We start from the raw sequence: 21,222 nt of genomic DNA on the forward strand, positions 1-21,222 counted from the left end.
AAAACAGTTCATCAGTGTGACTGTGGTGGATGAGCAGTAGTTTAAGTTTCTATGTAGCAACATGTTAGCTATGCCTGCTAATGTTGATGAAACATTATGAGTTTCACCTTTTGGTTTCCATTTAGATTTAGATGTTAATGCAATGATGCGTTTAAAGCAGCAATGAAATATTCCTGATGACTAATTGTGTTTCATTCTTAAATTTCAGATTTAAAGCATCAAACGCATCATAAGATTCATCATACATTTTATCTCAAAAGTGTAGTGGTTAAACAAATAATTGGTAGTACAAAGCTATGGTCGAAGTTGAGAAAGAGTTAAAGAGTCAACCCTAGCTTTAAACATGTCAAGGCTGACCTCTGTGGTGTTGGGATGTGTTTTACTGCATCAATGCGGCGTGGCATGGAGGCAATCAGCCTGTGGCATTGCTGAGGTGTTATGGATGCCCAGGATGCTTCAATAGCGGCCTTTAGCTCATTTGCATTATTGGGTCTGGTGTCTTTCTGCTTCTTCTTCACATGCACTCAGTACTTGGTTGGAATTTTCATTTCATTTGGAAGTCAAGGCGCTAGAGTCTGGAGGAAGGCTGGAGAGGAGCAAAATCCAAGTTGCTTGAAATCCAGTGTGAAGTTCCCATAGTCAGCAATGGTTTGGGGAGCCATGTCAGCTGCTGGTGTTGGTCCGCTGTGTTTCATCAAGTCCAGAGTCAATGCAGCTGTGTACCAAGAGATTTTAGAGCACTACATGCTTCCATCTGTTGAAAAGCTCTATGGAGATGATGATTTCATTTTACAGCATGATCTGGCACCTGCCCACAGTGCCAAAACCACCAGTAACTGGTGTACTGACCATGGCATTACTGTCCTCGATTGGCCTGCCAACTCCCCTGACCTGAACCCCACAGAGAATATGTGGGGTATTGTGAAGAAGAAGCAGAAAGACACCAGACCCAATAATGCAAATGAGCTAAAGGCCGCTATTGAAGCATCCATAACACCTCAGCAATGCCACAGGCTGATTGCCTCCATGCCACGCCTCATTGATGCAGTAATCCGTACAAAATGATTCCCAACCAAGTACTGAGTGCATTAATTGACATTTTCAAATGTTTGATTTTGTTTTGCTGTTATAAATCTTTTTTTTTACTTGGTCTGAGGAAATATTCTAATTTTTTTAGATAGGATTTTTGAGTTTTCTTAAGCTGTATGCCATAATCAGCAATATTACAATAATAAAAGGCTTGCAATATTTCAGTTGATGTGTAATGAATCCAGAATGTATGACATTTTTGTTTTTTTAAATTGCATTACAGCAAATAAAGAACTTTATCACAATATTCTAATTTTCTGAGACAGTCCTGTATATTCTCCACTTTGACATCACTGATCAACACTGAATATATCTTACTAATGATTGTTTTAGTAGATTGAGCACTTACACATTTGACCCATTTAAACAAGTTAATCCTGAGTGGTGTGAAACTTTTGTCTTTATGTAAGTTGTTCTGAACTGTATTTGAGCTGTTGTGTCCTGTTGAAGAATGAGAGGGAGTCAAGCATTAGCCCCGTGGTACGAAGGGTTAACATGAAGAGATAGGAGCCAGGACACATAGAAGGATTTATGTACCCGTTTATGCTTTCACTTTAGGTAGTAGTAATGTTTAGTCTCATGTTTTAACTAACCTACTGTGTCTTATATTTTTGACTAACCCATTGAGTTTAAAGACAACTGAAACTTGTAAGCAAACCCTATAGATTTGTGTTGAGCTTAATTCATAATGCAATGAATACCACTAACCTGTTTGTTCATTCAGAGGCAAAGTTGAGAGGATGAGAGGCCTGTGGCCGGCTGAATGCAGCATTGTGAGGAAGAGTTTTAATAATCTGTATTATCTGACTTGGACCCCCTAAGACACGGAAAAGTTATGTCAGTGTAGGGAGGGTTTGTTGTGTTTCAGGCCCAGAGGTTCGTGTGCTGGGAAAATGGGACCAACCTGTGCCAGCCTGAGCGCACCAACGAAGGGAGGGCTAAGTCTAAACCACAGCCACTCCCCACCTGTTTTTGACTGATAAGAATGAATTACACACACATAGTGCGAACTATTAAAAATGAATGTAACGCCTTTGTCTGGAGCAGATAACACAGAATTCCTGCTCTCTTGGGATGGTGGTTGCAGCTAACTGCTGCAGACTGCGATTTCCTGAACAGGAGAGCTTTTTGTATCTGATGCCTTTGATGATCCAATTTAATAAATAGTTAACCGGAACGTCGTTGTTTGTCCTCTCTTGGAATAAACGAACACGCATGTCAGTTTTCCTGTTTTTTCAACCTGACAATACTCAAAAACATATCCTCAGAATGTGACAGCTGGTCTCTGGTCTGTTGACTGATTATTTTTTAATATGTACAAATATTCAAGTTCTCAGTGACACTGCAGAAACATAATTTTAATCCAGAAAATAAAGAGTAATAGTGCTGACTAAACATTTGGCACCTGAGACTTACAGTTTTTCTCAATCGCTTTGGTGCTTTTCTCACATCACTCTTAACATTTGCACAACAGTTAGTGCATTTCTCAGAACAATTATTGCAAACTGCAAAACCTAGTGGATGACCTGCAAAAGCGCGTCACTTGCTCAAAATGGATTGTCCATCCCTCAAAAGCAACTAAAGTACTCATGTCAGTGAAACTGTCAGTGTGGTCAAAATGAGAAGTCCTGTCACCATCGTTTATGAACAAGATGGTCAAATGGCTTTGTCATGTTTTCATTAGGACACTTTATTCTCTAAGTGTTTTCCAATGCAAAAAGTGATGACACCTGAAAATGCTCAAGACAGCACTATACACTACTTGTACAGCCATGTGAAAACTACAGTAAAGTTACACATTACTGTATTTAGTGGAGATACTGAATATGTATGTTTCACATTTCTACTGCATATGCTCTTTGCAATTCTGATTTGTTCACAGCATTGTGCAAAGGAAAAATACACTGCAGTCATCTACAACAAACATGAGAAACACTCTTTGGGTATACAACTTTACGTAAACTATGTTGCAGTACATATAGTAACTGAACCTACAGAGTACTGTAAATCATTCCTGCACATCCAGACGTTCCAGTCACATTTTCATCTACATCACTCTGTCAGTTGTAGCGATTGAAACAGATTCAATATTCCCAAAGATACAGTAATGTCATCCTTACATTGTATCTCTTTCAAGCTGATGCCATTGTTTGTAATGGGCTCAGTCTCTTCCAGCTCTGTGAGGTTGTGTTGTAATCCTATGTGATGCAGAGTAAAATTACAGTAATGTACAGTACATGTACTGCATCAACCATTATTACTGTAGTGTACAATACTGTAAAAGTGCTTCCTACTTGTAAAATGCTGTAGTACAGTACCGTACTGTAAAGATGTGGTTGCTGTAATACATTACAACACAGTAAATCTGTTCTCTAGTGAAGCTGTAAGTCTAAATGTAAATGTCCCACTGTATCTTACAGTAATGCCTGACACAATGACAGCAGTTACTGTCCAATACCATACATACCTGTTGTTCCTTACTGTAAATGTTTGAATCATTGAATTCACAGCTTCTCCCAACATTTAAAACTAGTTTGACAGATTTTGAAAACTAGTTCAACAATTTTGTATGTAATGACTCAAGCAATGAAATGAGGACTATTAGTTTTATAGGGAAAGACTATTCAGCGTTCAAAAGTATAGTTCATTTTGACTGACAGGACATAAACAAATGATGATGTTGTAAAACAGCAGAGAATTGTATGAGAGCAACTGATACATGTCCAAAAGCATTTGCACTTTGTTCAGAGGAAGGAGAAACTGCTGCTATGATGTGGACAAATGACTACATGTTGTGGAGGTTGAACTAATAGTTATGAGAACTTTCATTCTGATCTGAGAACAGCACCAAAGCGATTGAGAAAAACTGTAATATGTGTTTGTGTAGCAGAGTTGGAAATGACTTCTCTCCTGAGCCTCACGCTGAGCTGATGTGTGTAGTTTGTTGCCATCTAGTGGATAAATGTTGCAACTGCAGCAAAGAGGTTTTTAAACACTATTTTACATTTCTACTATAATTCATACAAGTTACTAAAAGTATGTTTCACTGGAGATTCAGCTTCGGTTCTACAAACTTGTCTTGTGACAGTGACATTTAGATTTAAAATTATCCACGGCTTTTACTTGAATGTTTCCAGTTTTGTAAAACGCTGTAATCAGTGTAGTTTTAATGAGGAATATTTCATCATTAGTTATTTAAGATGTGTTTGTTGGTTTTTACAGAACATGTCTGGTATGAACTTTAACAGCAGCAACATGAACACACTGATGTAATTAATTAATACATGAAAAGACTGAAAAGTCCCACAAGAAAATACAAATTGTGAAATGTTTATTTCCTGAACTGGCAATAAAACAACAGAGATATCAGAGGTTGTGTTTTACAATACTAACACCAATAGGTATTATTAAAAGGGACAAATGATTGCGTTGCATATCGTTGCTGCCCGACGTAGCTACACATCCAGACACAGATTTCACTCAGGTGAAGGGAGACTTCCCCTTCAGGGAGCATGACCATGGACTTGGTGCACATGGGTGTTCAGGGTTTCCTCTACATGTAATTGCACCACAGCAAAATAAAAGCCGCCACACCGTCAGAATAATGATTTTTCTTTTTTTTTTATGTTAAAACGATGTAAAGCAGGGTTTCCACAACCAGTTACCATTAGGTACTTTGCACCCCTTTCCACTACACAGTTACAACTTTCGGTTTAGGTGCTTTTCAATCACAGCTGAGTTCTTCATAGTTCCTCCTCATTAAAAACGAAACTTATCAGCGAGCGCATCCAGCGTTATACCATTAATTAACGACTCGCCCCTCAGCTGTGTGTGTCTGTCTTCATCTCTCGCGCTGTGTTTCGATTAATAAACACAAATAGGCTACAAACGTACACACATTGGCCTGGACCGGATTCTCTCGTGTTTCTTTGTGTGACTTCCTGCCAAGATTGACGCGATCCCTCTCTGCTCGTGCACAAAATAGACCAAACGCCGAAACGATCGCTGCAGGGTGCGAGCCGGCTGCGGAGGATTGGACGCCGAAATAAAAATGCCCCTGCTTCTCGGCCCTTCCGCGTCCGATGTGGCCCCTCGCCGCCACTCTTTAAAAAAATCCTGGAGGAAACACTGGTTTTCCTCACACATCTCACTACAACCATACCTCTTTTCCCCCATGGAAGTCCACACGCTGGGGCTTCACCCATCTTTGGCATCCCTCACACAGGGGATCATCTAAACCTGTTGGTCCTCCCTGTAGCTCTGACACTGGACACACCTCTCTTGGTGTAACGGTGAGCCACCACTCTCCTCACACCTGTAGGGAAAGGAGAGAGCTGTCATGACACCTGGGGCCTCATTTATCATTGTGGATACACCTTTTTTTACACCTTTTTCCCCCGTTTTGTGCGTACGCACTTTTCTCCGCCAAATTTGGGATCTATCAAGCCAAAACCTGACGGGAAAAAGTGTGGACATTTACACCCATTTTGACCCTGGCGTACCGTGATCTACACCTTTTTTGAGTCAGAGAACTGCAGTGTGAGAGGGAGAGAGGAGCGGAGTACATTTAGAAGAGACAGTAGGATTTTTTGAAGTAATTATGGTAGTGGTGGACCGTTGATGCTGGCAATCCAACCCGCTCTATAATAACACTAGGCTATATGTTAATTGATAAACAGAGCGGATTGAGGATTTTGCTTTTTTGATTAGGCTACAGTGGGTACCAGTTTCATTTGGACGTTTCCCTCACGTAACGCGTGATTCACGCCTTGCGTGAAATTGTAGGTCACATTGTAGCCACTAGGTGGCAGCATCGTACTGAGATGCAGCTCAAAATATTTTGGGATAATTCCACGTTTGACCACAACGTAGCTGCAATGGAGAGTGGCGCTGTTCATAGGCCATAGGTACTTCATTTGCAGCTGTGGTCGAGAGAGCTAGAGAGTGGATGGAGAGAGGGACCGCTACGCCGGTCAATCAGATCAATAGCCGTGTTTCCACTGCAGGAGTTCCTGGTAAAGGGAGGGGGTAGGAACTTCTACAGGAACCGTCCTCTCACTCGGCCCTCTCAGTGGCCGTGTTTCCACTGCAGAGTCGGACCCCGCGGCGACGTCATGAGTTTCGATCGCCGCTGTGCGACAGTTTAGACCGTGACGTCACCCAGGCAGGTCACAAGCACATGCACAAAAATCATAACAACAACGAAGAAGGATGGAAGGAGCAGAGGCGGTAGGCGCGTTTCTGGTTTGTGTGTTTGTGCACATGGCGGCTGATTGTAATCCTGCTTGAGTTTTTTTTATTTTTTTTTTAAACTTTTCACGGCATTGTTTTGTGGCGTGATGGATCCCCAGTGTGTCGAGGTGCGCTGATATTTTCATTTCGCCGCGATGACTCAAACCCCCTCTGAATCTCCTCGGTGCCGTAGACTGCATCAATGTCTGCACCTCACCGTCGGTCCATTTGTGTACATCTTCCTGCTGTTTTCTTGTTGTTTACAGCGGTGTCTGCTAGGCTAATGCCCCTTCTGCTCCCCCTTTTAAAAATGCCGGTTGTTTTGGTGCTTTCTGGTGGCATCAGAGCTGCTCTAGCTTTAGCCAATCAGCGCCGGGTTAACCTCGAGCCCCACCCAGGAGCTTTTCAGGGCCGAACGGAGTAGGGGAGAGTGGGGTAATTTGTGCCATGGGGCAAGTAGTTCCACCCCTGTTATCTAGAAAACCATAGAAGAAGTTGGTCATGTGACCACATATTTTTGAAGGGGCATCCATTTCACTCATCCTATCAAGAAGGGAGACACATGGTTGGTTGGTTGGTTGGTTTACTTTATTAATCCCTCTGAAGGGAAATTGATTGTCACTCTGTACGTACAACATTCAACACACAATACTACAACATGACAAGCATTGACAACTCAGGCAGTACAATAAGTGCAATGCAATGCATTACTCAGCATAGCACACAACAGAAACGACAATAATTAACAACAATGTTCATTAAAAAACTTCACTGCACCAGGTACAAAAGACCACCTGAATCTTTCTGAGGAACATCTCGGCATCACCAGTCTGTTGCTAAAAGAACTCTTCAGTTCATGGAAGAAAACATAGAGTGGGTGGTCCTTATTGTGCAGAATGCACCAGAGTTTCCTCCCCACCCTCTTCTCCATGACCACCTCTAAGGAGTGGCTTGAGAGGAAAGCACATTTTTGTTCAAAAAACAAGTTTTTGCCCTCCAAAGTAAAATTTCTATGATCAAGGTTTTTTGATTGCCGTGTTTGAACAATTATAGATAACTTTGAAAACAGTTCACACATGTTTTAGTGCTTTATTAAGCTACACCATGAGTCTATACAGTTAGCATGATGCCAGCTCAAAACAGCTGGGGAATCCTTTCTTCTCAAAATGCTGGGCTTGGGGTAATTTGTGCCAAAGGGCCTGGGTTAAGTTGTGCCAGTGGCAGTGCTGTCTGTGTATAGGAGAAACATGGCAGTTGGCACGGATTTGCTTGAAACTTAGCATGTGTGATGAGGGACCGCCCCTGAACACACCTGCCCAGTCTGGTTGTGCTCGTAGCGCCACCTGGTGGATGAACAAAACATTGCGTTTCTTTGCGCCACAGCCCCCAGCGTGCCTCAGGCCCCCGCGACTGCATGGGGACAAGCGAGGGCCCGATCATCGCCGCTTCTGGCTTTAATTTTGTATTGAATGTCTTGCTTTTATATAGCATTAACATTTGTGAGATTAAAATGATCTGTTTTACTTCAATTATCAATGGCACAATTTACCCCAGTGTATTCTCTCTAATGGCACAACTTACCCCGCACCGGGGGCAAGTTGTGCCAGATTTTTTTTTTTTTTCTAAAGCTATATTTCTGAAACGGTTGATTTAAGATTCAAAGTGATTGTTCCCAGGGATGCACAACATCCTAAACTATATGTACATATATTAGTTGGGGGCATTATTATAATCCCCTTGCTTTAAAGGCAGTTTAAGTAAAAATTGGCACTACTTACCCCGCTCTCCCCTACGCGAATTGCACCAGGGTTCGTTTGGGACTCTGGTGCGGATCAAACAAGTGGACCGAGTCCCAGCTGCAGAGGTGGTCTCGGTCCACTGGTTTGATCCGCACCAGAGTCCGCTGGTTTGTATTCACACCTCCCCAAAAAGTCCGCACCAGAGGAAAAGTCTGTTTCAAGCAGACCAAACGAGCCTGGTGTGAATACGCCCTAAGTGAATCTGGTTCTCTTTTGCAGTTTGGCTGCACATCTGTCTAATATCTTGCATCAGCCCCTCTGTCCCATGTCGTCTCTTGGTGATAATGCCTTTGTCATTCATGTTTTAACTATCACTTGGATGCTCTGTTTGGTTCCGTGGCACCAGCAGGTCGATGTCAAGTTTTTTCTGTTCTTCTTCACTGTTAACTGTCCTGTACCCGATCAATGACATGGCCTCTTTACACACCTCCTGGATGCGTTTGACTTTGCTGTGTGGCAGCATCGTACGCCAAGCCTCAGGCACATGAGTGGTGTTTCGTAAATAGCCTTTTGCTGTCGCATCTTTGTCTGTTCCATGGGTAACTCTGTAGATCCACTCCCCCACCTGCGGGGTCATCTCAAGACCTGCAAATTCATACATTTCAGATATTTTCTCCAGTGGGTTGCGTGCCACATCCTCATAACGGACCATTTTGTATCGCCCTTTTAGAAAAGGAGGGGGTTTCAGGACGGCCCTGTCATTGATGCGCACATGGCTACGGCAGACTTCCTGCATGACTTCATATGGCACCTCATCAGGTGGGAAGTTTCTCTGCTCCAAGACAGCACCGTTATCTACCTTAAAGTGGGGACCCACCACCTCCCTAGACCGCAACACAGCCCGTGGGTCTCGGACCAGGTGGATGATGCGGAAGTCTAAGCTTGGATCCTGCAGAAGTGGGTAGAGGGATTCCAGCTCAAATACACGCACTACTTTATACACCACATGACTGTAAGTGTGGCAGGCTTCCTCCACCTGCTGCATGTTGGGGGGCCGGCACATCTGTTCGCAGCTATCCGGGTCGCTTAAGTGGCCGCGTGGTGCGAAAGAACAGGCTGGAGGCGAGCACAGAGCTCGACTTTGAGACCACACAAACATGGACTGGTTGCTGTTAAGGTAGGGATCCATCACGGAGAAGTCACACTGGAACAAACTCCGCAGTAGATCCCTCAGGGCCATGCGCAGCTCCCCTTTCTTGGGTTTCTCCAGCTTAACCCACACATGCAGAGCGGGCTCCATAAGATAGAAGACAGACGGGTGCTGACTGAACACCTGGCCGAGGAAGGACGAGCCTGATCGCCAGGACGACAGCAGCAGAACGTGAACCTTGTCATTGGAGGAGGCAGAGCTGCAGGGATTGAACTGGACAAACCAGGCACAGAACAGCACCACTGCTGCACCCAGCAGGATCACCAGGAAAAGCATGGTGCTGAGGCTCACTCTGCAGCGGGGCATCATGGGTAATGGTCTCTGGCAGTGGCCTCTGAGAGATGTGGATCGTTTTTTTACGTCTTCTGTGGAGCTGTGTTACCTCTGCAACAGAAAAGACAGCGAGAGACAGATATTAAACAGCTCTTATGGTTGGTTTGATAGACTGATACAACAGATAATATGTTCTATACACAAATAACATGGATGGACAAATTAGTGGACTGACCAGAAACATGATTAGTTTGAAACTACAGTTCTGTGTTCAGTATTATGAATGAACTGTGGTTCATTTGGTGGCTTGACTCTGATTCAATCAATCAATCAATCAAACTTTATTTATAGAGCACTTTTCCTACATAGACATGTAACACAAAGTGCTTTACACACAGAGAAAAAAGAAAGAAAAAAAATAGAAACATAGAAAAAACAATTACAAATAAAGCCCCTCCCTCCGTACTACACACGCACACACACACATGCACACACATGCACACTCTCACTATTGACACTAGGGAGACATAGCATGACAGGTTACACCCCGCCTTTTCGAAACCCCGCCTTTCCGAAAATAGACTTCCATTCATCGTAATAGCGGGGTTTTCTATTTTTTCTAAAGACCCCGCTACTCCGAAAAGGCTATTGGGGGAACCCCCCCACTCCGAACGGACAGACGGACCTAATCAGAAAGGAAACGGAGGCTGTGCAGTGCGCAATGATCCTTTTTTCCTTTTTGGGGTCAAACGGATCATGTGCAAAATTAACTGCAAAACAAGCAAATACTTCATATTAATGTAACGGAGTAATGTCCTCCGTGACCTGCACTGGCTGCCCATCACTCACCGCATACAGTTCAAAATCATCCTCCTCACACACAAAGCACTTAATAACCTGGCCCCCCCCTACCTCACAGACCTGCTCCATCACCACACCCCCTCCCGCGACCTCCGCTCATCCGAAGGAAACATCCTGTCACTACCCACACGGACCAAGCACCGAACCTGGGGGGACAGAGCCTTCTCCATCACTGCCCCCTCCCTCTGGAACTCACTCCCCAAACCCATCCGCACCTGCACTCACCTCCCAACTTTCAAGACCATGTTAAAAACACACCTTTTTAAATCAGCTTTTAATACATAATTTCTGTGTGTGTTTTATATTGTTCTCTATGTTTTATACTGTCTCTGCTGCTTTTAATTGAATGTCTTGTGTTCTTAACTGCATTTATTGTATGTAAAGTGTCTTTGAGCTTTTGGAAAAGCGCTTATAAATAAAATTTATTATTATTATTATTAACGTTCATTCTGCTTCTAGCCTGTCTAGCCTCTACCTGGGCTTTTTACTAAACTTAACCAACTCCTTTCTTCATTGCCTAAACCCGACCAAAGCATCTCCCTCAGTCAGCTGTCAGCACGAGCGGCGGCTGCAGCAGCCTTGCACCCCTGTGAGCTCAAGCCGGGTTCAGCCGGAGCAGGGGGGAGAAAAAAAGTGTATTTCTTTTATTGTGTGGGAGATCTCCAACAACGGAGTCGGGGAGAAAGCTAGTGGGACAGATCTGCCCAGTCCCTGAGCAGCGCGTTTCACAGACAAGCTGCAACAGTGTAAACAACGTCACGTGGGACAGCGGTGTGTCGGAGTGGAGAGCCGTCCCCGGCATGGACACTGAGGATTGAGGAAGCGCCATCTTTGGGGCCGTCCACACTGGGAGGAGTCGCAGGCCGTGCCACAGGGGGCACCAGCGCCCCGACCCCCCGACCCCCCGACCCCGACAGACCACAGCCAGCGGAGCCGAAGGGACCCAGGGACAGCGCCCCCAGCAGCAGCCCAGACACAGCTCCCAGCGTGGAACACCCCCCTGAGGAAACACTGGAGTTAAAGCTAAAAACTAAGAACATAAGATAGGATAAAAAAAACCCTGAAAAAATAAGTAAACAGAGTGAACAGCTTAAAAGGACGAAAATATGTAAGATAATAAAAATAATAATAATAATAATACCAATGATAAGTAAACAAATACAATTATTTAAGATTAATATCATCTTAAAAAACAAGATAGAAGCAAAAATATAAAATAACCAGAACCACATAAGAACGTAAGAAGAATTTAAAATACTAGTTAAAAGCCTGACTAAAAAGGTGTCTTTAACCTTCCTAAAAATATCAACAGTCTCTGCGGTCCTGAGGCTCTCCGGCAGGCTGTTCCACAGGTGGGGGCCATAGTAGCTAAATGCCACTTCACCATGGGTTTTGGTTCTGGGTTTTGGTATGGATAAAAGGCCGGTGCCGGAGGACCTCAGGGTCCACGAGGGTTGATATGGTAAAAGCAGGTCAGATAAATAAGAGGGCGCAAGGCCGTTAAGACATTACAGATCCTGAAGCGTACGGGGGGGGCCAATGCAGCGACTCTAAAACCGCTGTAATGTGCTCCCCCCCTCTGGTCCTCGTCAGCACTCGTGCTGCTGAGTTCTGTGATAATTGGAGATTTAAAATACTCTTTTTGACTGGACTAACTGCATTAGTACTGATCAAACTAACTCCTGCCACCTCATGATGACATGACATTGATGTGATGTGATAGAAAAAACAATCATTCTTTTAATATTCTTTTTGTTTTGTTTTTTAAGAAGGGGGTCTCAGCCACCTGAGAAAATAGTGTGCCCATATCTAAACTAGGGCTGCCCCCGACCAAAGATTTTGTCTGTCGACCAGTGGTCATCACGACCCCCCGGACACGTTCCGCCATAGTAGCTTACACACACACACACACACACACACACACACACACACACAGCTTATGAAGTTGATTAACAGTTAACTGTCTCAATACCTTGTTGCTGCTTCTTTTTCCTGTTTTTTTTTGTTTGTTTTTTGCCCGTGGTGACACTGTGAGACTGACCGCCGGTGAGCGCTGTGGGACGGGACCGGGGCTCAGACAGCACCCGCTAGAGGGTGGGAACTGACCTGGAAATTAAGCCCGTGCCCGGCCCGAGCCCGAGACTTTCAGACCCGACCCGACCCGACCTGAGCCCAAATTAATTAATTAAAAAACCAGGCCCGACCCGGCCCGATACCCGAAATATTATTATGCAAAATTCACGTTATTTTCAATGACAACAAACAGCGGCAGCGCAGCTTCGAGCCAGCTCTCTGTCCACACTGAATCCGTGCGTCTGTTGGAATGGAAGCACATCAGCTGTGCGCTCGTCCGCTCGACATCAGACTGGAGATGTAACTACCCGGTTAAAAGATGGGTGAATACTTGCTTACGTTTGTACCTTTTAAACAGAAAACAAATATAATGATATATAATAATTGTTGGAACACGAGGAGCAAAAACATAATGCAGGGTTTTCTGTAACATTAAAAGACGGCGCCACAGTCATATGCGCGTACAGGGTCCGGCTCCTGTTCTTGCATTTTGTCATGTTTTAAAACTAATAAACGCAATGTCTCGGCATCCGAAGGAGGCGATGCGTGAACGGGAAGCAGACCGTGGTAGTTTTCATTCACACACTCCCTGCTTGTTGCAATTTTAGAAAATATAATCCAGGAAAAAAAGACTTACAAACATGGTCCAAAATAGCTCCATAATACGCACAAAAATCCAAAAGAAACGAAAACAAACAAAAATGTAATTAAAAAATGTATTAAATAGCATGAAGGGCTCCATGTGCATGCCTCTGTGACGCACAGAGAAATAAAAACACACTTGCAAACTGAACCACTGCAGGGGGGTCTGGGGGCACACTTATTATTATTATTATTATTATTATTATTAATATTATTATTGTTATTGTTATTATATTATTGCTGTCAAATACAATGAAGAGCCAGTCGCTTGAAACGTTGTCTTTTGAATAAAAAATGATTTTTCTACTTCGGGAGAAGTTCTCTTTCTGCATTGTAACTATATGGACAGTGCCATGGATTTATCGGTGAAGACTCGGTGAACTGCTGATATTTTGTCTTAGTGGTGCTGAAGTATTACCAAGCGCACTGTCCGCTGTCTCAGTGCTGAAATAAAGGGCAGTGTAGCATAGGGGAGCTCTCTCCGGTGCTGAACGCCAGCGACGGATGCATTTATAGTCTGCAATCCAGAACATCATACAGATGCAAGTCCCAATAGTCAGGACTGAGTTGGGGAAAAGGGCATTTACATTTTCTGCCCCAGGTGACCCCTATAGATGCCTATAGATGTCTGGGTGTGTAAACCTGTTGAACCAGCAGAGCCATCAGCATGGAGAAGGTTTATTTGTTTATTTTTTATTTGTTTATTAAGATCCCCATTAGCTGCAGCAAAGCCACAGCTTCTTCCTGGGGTCCAACAGTATCAAATATACAATTGAAAACACAAAACATAAACATTATAAAAATTTTAAACAAAAAAACAAGTGAGCGATAAGCTTAACCTAACAAAACAAAAACAGAATAAGTGTTTACGTTTCTTAACTGTGCTTCATTCATTCTTCGTTATATTAATAGTTCACATACTAATCCTATTACCCACATTTCTACATATCATATATGTATACATCATTACACATCACACATCATACTTGTATATACATTCATTCTATAGAATATACATTATAATAACACATATCCTATATCCATCGAAATACACTCCATATATAAATATACCATGTTGTCTTACTTTGATAAATGCTGTTTTATTAATATTTTGAATTTCTTTGTGTTCGTGGTGAGTTTGATATTTTTCGGCAGTGAATTCCATTCTTTCATACCTCTATACAAAACCGTACGCTTGATGGCGTTAGATCTTGCTTTAGGTAATGTAAAGTTTCCTACAGCTGCATGTCTGCTGATATATTTATGACTCTCTGCACTAAAAGCCAGGTTTTTAAACAAGATAACAGGTGCTTTTAGGACAGATATATTTCTAATAACAACAAACAGTGAGTACAATAGTCTGTCTTTGACCAGTAACCAGTTAAGTTTCTTGTGCATAGAAATTATCCTTGTCCTGTAGTCACACTTCAGTATTGTGCGGGCAGCTCTATTCTGTATACATTGTAGTTTATTTAACATGTCTCCAGTGGCATTTGACCAAACTGCTGGGCAATAGTCGAGATGTGATAATATTATCGATTGGATTGCTGTTTTCAAGATGTTTATATTTATAAAAGTTGCATGTCTTCTTAGAATTGATATACCTCTACCCATCTTTGCAATCATATTATTAATGTGTTTTTTCCATGATAATTTGTTGTCAACTGTCACTTCCAGCAATTTGGTCTCATGTACCTGGTCTATAGTGATATCTTTGATTTTAATATTTAATACAGGATTTCTATCAATATTATGATTTGAGCCTACAATCATGCACTTGGTTTTAGATATGTTCAGGACCAGCTTGTTTTCTTTTGTCATGTTCTACTGTGACGACTGATCACAGAGGAACAAAGGTCAGAAGCATTACCAGCTTAACTTTAAATGAAATGTAAAAATATATAGGATAACATTATCATCATTTACCTTATGCTGATGTATTTGCAGGGTGTTAAAATAGGGCAAAACGGGAGTTACAACACCCAAGTGTTGAATTAAAGCCCCTGCAAGGAATTTTTAACTGGATATGCAAAAATCTCTTGTTTCTGTTAATGTGTCTGCTGTGTGACCTGCAACAGCAAATGAGCCCATCTGTGAGAAGATAAGCTATTTCTAAATAGTAAAACCGGGAGGCAGTTGTCGGGTCAGACAACATCCCGCTATTACGACACTTTTTGGTATCGCTAGTCCGACACGTCATCTTTTTTTTTTCTTTTTTTTTTTACAGCTGCGATACCCAGGCGCGTCTCTCTCTCTCTTTTCTTTTCAGCATGCCTATCACCGGTTTGATGAGGGAGTGATGTTCTTAATCTCAACAACTATCAAGTCACAAACAAAACTGACACACATGATAAACAAACAGAACTATGTTGCAGTTTGTTTGTCAAGTTAACCTGTCACCTTCAGCACCACGGACAGCGAGAATCTGCAGCTGTGAGCGTCTGGGCTCTGGGTTTAGGGCCTGGGGCCTCATTTATCAAAACTGTAAGTAAGCAGTGTAAAACTGCTGCTACTAAATGTTTTGCTTAGGCCTACGGTGAAAAGACACCCAAAATATTTACATGGATACACGGCATCGGGCAATAAATCAGTCAGAAAAATCATCTTGCATTTTAATAAGCTACAATAAAAACAAAAACCTCCCAAATCTCAACAAAAGGGAGCAGAAACAAGAATAATCTTATGTAATCTGCCCCTTTATCCCAGAAAATCTTTTTTTTTTCCTTTTACCTATGTTAAAACAATGTAAAGCAGGATTTCCAGGATAGTTACCATTATTTTGAACGCCTTTCCACTACACAGTTACAGCTCTACTGGACTCGGTTTAGGTCATTTTCCATTACAGCTGAGTCCTTCACAGTTCCTCCTCAGGGCCGCGTTGTCTCACTCTTTATTCTCTCGTCAGCTCCAAACTCACGTGCACCTCGTTAAGTTGGGGGAAAAAGGCATTTACATTTTCTGCCCCAGGTGACCCCTATAGATGCCTATACTGTAGATGTCTGGATGTGTAAACCTGTTGAACCAGCAGAGCCATCAGCATGGAGAAGGTCATGTTCCACCTCGACGACTGATCGCAGAATAACAAAGGTCACTTCATATTACAGAGAAGCATTACCAGCTTAACGTTAAATGAAATGTAAAAATATATAGGATAACATTATCATCATTTACCTTGTGCTGATGTACTTGCAGGGTGTTAAAGTAGGGGAAAAAAACAGCAATGTATTCTTAACAAAATTGAAAAAACTGTGACACAAATTGTTAACCCCTTTATAGTTTTTACACCCAAAATATATGTATACAGAATGTCAAGGCTATTTTTCTTATCTCAGCCATGCATCAGTCAGGACCACTGTAGATTTGACTATAAAAGGCTAGAAATAGCAAAAATGTAACAGTGACATTTTTTACATTTCAACAAACTGTGATATCCTCAGATGTACAAAGATATTCAGTGAAGACGGGAGCACAAAAGCACAAAAATCTATTCACATTGTGTCGTTTTGTTACATCTGTTCCGTTCACGTTTTGTTAAAATATTTTTTTTTTTCTAATAGGCCTATATGAAAGATAGCTGCTTTTTTTTCCACTGCCTTGTCCTTGCTTCACATTACCACCGCCTGGACGTGATTAATGTGATGTTGTAGAGCAAACTTTAGGAGGAAACTTACCTTGCTCTCTGTCTGTTGGGATGCCTGCAGTCCTCTCCACCTCTTCCCTCTGCTCTCAGTGTGCAACTGCTCCACTTGGTACCACCTTAGTTATCAGAGCTTGTACAGCCGCACGCCCTAGTGAATTTGGGTCGTCAAACCAGCTGCTCCTGGCAGTACCGAATAGAGACAGAGCCTTCTTAGTAGCGGCCCCTAAGCTGTTGAACAGCATACCTCTCCATGTAAGAGCTGCACAACCAAATTAGTTTTCCTTGCTCGGGTAAACTGCAGCAAATGTGGAAACCAGAGTGATTGATATAACATACTATTACATCAATCGCTATCATGGAGGGAGGCGCGACAAACAGGACAAACAGCCATTTCTGAACACCTTTAACCCATTTTAACCTAAAGACAACAACCTCTGATAGAGCGCTGTATATAGGACGAATCGCCTTGTTGTTTACAACTACTTCCGGGTAGAAAACCAGCATGAGAACAATAGTGACGGACGAGAGTTTCGCTATCTACTTTTTCATGTCACTATATCACCGTTTAGACTAATCTGATGTTTGTAAAGTTTATAAAACCAATGATTGGACAAACATTACTATTTATGTGTGCACATTTTTGTAATTAAGTTAGTCATGGTTATCATAGATTAGCTGGGCTAACGGTTAGCTAGGCTACCTGTTTAACTTTAATAACTCAGTGACTCAATAAACGCTCCATGAAAAAATATTTTCTCCAGCGGATATCTGAGTTCCAACATGACTGAGCTAACTGGAGTAGTTTCATGTCGTGTCCCACAACGGGAGGGTTTTAACAGCTGACGTCCTGCTGTTAGCTTAGCTACTGCTGTTAGCTTAGCTACCGTTAGCTGTCCCTGTCACTGAGCCACTGATGCTTTCTAGACACTGTGATTCCCCCAAAACTGAATAAATACAACACATAGCAACACAAAACACACACACAGAAATAGTAATGTTTCTTCAATCAGTTCAGATTTGTCTAAACGGTGATAGGGCGTGAAAAATATGATATATAGCTAAACTCTCGTTCGTTACTATTGATCTCATTCACATTACAGCTGGTTTTCTACCAGGAAGTAGAATGTAAACAACAAGGAGATTCGGTCTATAAGATCCTATTTAAAGCAGAAGTAAGTGATATATTTGTGTTAATCTAAGTCTTAAATAGTTATATCTTCCGACAGCAATCACTTACATAGAGTGTTTGGACTGAAACACGGGTCTCTCAGTCCCTCTGCTCTGCTCTGAGCCCAGGAGAAAACATTTATCGTATCCTACAGGTTTTATCCAATGAGGAGAGAGAACGGCATGCAGGGCTGTGTGTGCAGCCAAGGAACGCCGTGAATGTGGCGACGTAGGGACGAGGACTGTTATGGTGCGTTCAAGGAAACTCGTATTTTTCCGACCGTGAAGTGGTACCAGTTCGATCTGGTACGAGTTCACCGGTCAGAAGTTACGAGTGGCCGTTATAGTGACTTTCACCGGTAAAACAGGTCGGAGAAACACAAGTGGGTTGCCTGGAACGCTACAAAGTCGTAAGTTGTGACTTGAAGCTGTAATTTACGATTTCAAAAGCCTGCCTGGAACGCAGCATTAGCCAAAACGACCGGACCACTGACTTCTGCTTTAACATCAAATCACCATTTTTAACCGTTCCTTTTCAGTCAGATATAAGTTCTAACCTTATCAAAGCTGAGGATAAAACACACAATTATGTTTCGTTGTATTAATAGAATGACCAATGAATTAACTGGCTTTATCTTCTTTAATCTAGACCGAAACAATGGCTCGGCTAATGCTGATCGGCGCTCCCACTAGCCGAAACACATTATCATAAATGATGTGTGAAAGGGTTAATAACCCTAACCCTAACCCAGGGGTCTGCAACCTTTAACACTAGAAGAGCCATTTGGGCCCGTTCCCACCAAATTAAAACCCACTCGGAGCCACAAAACCTATTTCACCACTAAATTGAAGATATTACATAGTTTCTTTAAACTTATGCTTTATGAGAGTGCGTTACCTTTATGAAATAAATAAAGAAAATGTCTGTCTTTTATTCTTTTCTTTTTTTTTCATTTTTAACACCACCAAACGTCAAATTCTTATAATAATAATAATTAATTAATTACCTTTTTTCAACTAAAATATCCAATGCATGTCTGTTTGAGTCTGTTTTTAACTTAAAGAATTCTGCTTGCACCAACATTGTAAAATCTGAACATTTCAGGGCAAACAAAAAATGCCAGTTTTAGTCATGTGCCATCATACTTTCCTCAGGTGATGTGCAGCATCAGTTAAAGCAGAAGTAAGCGATCCGGTGGTTTTGGCTAATGCTGCGTTCCAAGCAGGCTTTTGAAACCGTAAATTACAGCTTCAAGTCACAACTTACGACTTTGTAGCGTTCCAGGCAACCCACTCGTGTTTCTCCGACCTGTTTTACCTGTGAAAGTCACTATAACGGCCACTCGTAACTTCTGACCCGTGAACTCGTACCAGATCGAACTGGTACGACTTCACAGGTCGTAAAAACACCAGTTACGGGTTGCCTTGAACGCACCATAACAGTCCTCGTCCCTACGTCGCCACATTCAGGCGCATCCCTTGGCTGCACACACATAGAGGACTGCCCCTTTATGCCGTTCTCTCTCCTCATTGGATAAAAACTGTAGGATACGATAAATGTTTTCTCCTGGGCTCAGAGCAGAGCAGAGTGACTGACAGACCCGTGTTTCAGACCAAACACTCTATAGAAGTGATTGCTGTCGGAAGATACGACTATTTAAGACTTATATTAACACAAATATATCACTTACTTCTGCTTTAAGGGTCTGATATAGAAATATATATTTTCAAAATAGCTCATTAAATTATTTTTTCTCACCTGGTTAGTGAGACTTCTGCCCCTGCACTTCACTGGACAGCATATCAATATCTGGGTTGTAAGATGTCACTTGTAGCTTCATGCAGGATTGCAGGCTGTCATCCGTGAGCCGTGAACAATGTTTGCTTTTTATAAAGTTCATTATGGAAAAAACCTGCTCGGACAGGTATGTGGATCTAAAGACTGGCAGGACTCCAAACGCATACTTCTTCATGTTCACGTAAGTGTCGGGTATGTGGCATTCCATACGTTGAACACAAGTTTGTCTGGTTTGAGGAGGCTTTCAGTGTCGCTCCATTTGTGCATCTGAGCAAGACCGGCCTTCTGACGAGCAACATCTTCAAGATCAGCGCTCAAGCTTCTGAACTTAGACACCCACACGTCTTTGCCAGCTATGGCGGCCAGTTCAAGCTCAAGATCGGGCTGACTTACAGCTGTAAATGCCATCATATTTAACGGTTACATGCTGCCATTCTGAGATTCTACTGTAGTATATTATACTCCTTAAAGGTTGACTATGTAGAATTACCAGAACAACAACAGAAAAAGAATTCCAGCAGTCGATTGCCAGACCGTTGCTAGGTAAAACGGGCCGTTGCTAGGGACTCCGCTCTGATCAGAGGACAGCAGAGGAGGAGGACTAAGCAGGATATTTACCTTATGTTTCATTTTTACCGTCATTAACAGCAGAATAAATGACTTGTAGCGTGTTACAGGGACAGTGGAGGCTCTCTGCCTTCCACACCGCTGCTGCTCAGAGCCTCCGCTGTCACTGCTCTCCTCAAGTAACGTGTTTATGACAGATAAGACTACACAAATACACCCATCCTAACAAGTATATGATAATCCATTGATCCACCGATTGATTATTAAAAAGACTTGGTTGGAAACAAACGCATCCGACCGGGAGGAGGCAGGAAAACAGCGGAGAACTGAGCCACATGTCGGCTACAGGTACGAATGTAAACACAACGTTGACAGAAAGTCATTGTCGAGCCCGTCAGAAAAATTACAAATAATAATTCAGACTAAAAAAATGTTTTTGTGAAAAAGCAATACTTTCATTCTGTACCCCTCTAAAGGCCCCATGGATGTATTATTTTTGAAAAAAATATAGCTTTTAATAAATATTCTACATATTCAACCTTTAACTTTCTAACTTTAATATCTTGTTATCATCATCGTGTATTCTTTGTATGTATGTGTGCCTTGTTTGGAACTGATGGAGTGTCGGTACAAGATGCTCTACTTCATGGGTTCCATAATTAGCTTAGAAGTCATCTGACCCTAAGGGGATGTGCATGGTTCAATATGACTGAATGATCCTGTTGTCTTCTCTAATGGGAAAGAGACATGAGAAACAGAACAGCATTGGGTTCGTACCAGCCTAAAAGTTAAAAGGTCAAGGGCCATCTGGACGGGAGGTTCCTCTCTGTCTGTCAGAAAAGGTAGGGGAGAGTGGGGTAAAGTGAGACATTTTTTACATTTGCTCCCCTCTAAGCGAGCTAAAATGATTTATCAATAACATTTACACATT

The 21,222-nt window shown here is 42.3% G+C and overlaps 2 protein-coding genes across 2 annotated transcripts in view; both read right to left on the reverse strand.

Moving 5' to 3' along the window:
- LOC311000809 (dual specificity protein phosphatase 18) overlaps positions 1-21,222 on the reverse strand; it is a 255,469-nt gene that overhangs the window by 53,448 nt on the left and 180,799 nt on the right. The window lies entirely within an intron of this gene.
- On the reverse strand, positions 8,425-9,579 carry LOC311000008 (carbohydrate sulfotransferase 5-like; the record flags this gene model as incomplete). The annotated part of the gene is made up of 1 exon (XM_083990647.1): positions 8,425-9,579. One exon carries the CDS (start codon positions 9,577-9,579, stop codon positions 8,425-8,427), a length of 1,155 nt encoding a protein of 384 aa, XP_083846773.1.

Source organism: Trachurus trachurus (genome assembly GCF_905171665.1).
Source record: "Trachurus trachurus genome assembly, chromosome: 17".
Taxonomy (NCBI): Eukaryota; Metazoa; Chordata; class Actinopteri; order Carangiformes; family Carangidae; genus Trachurus; species Trachurus trachurus.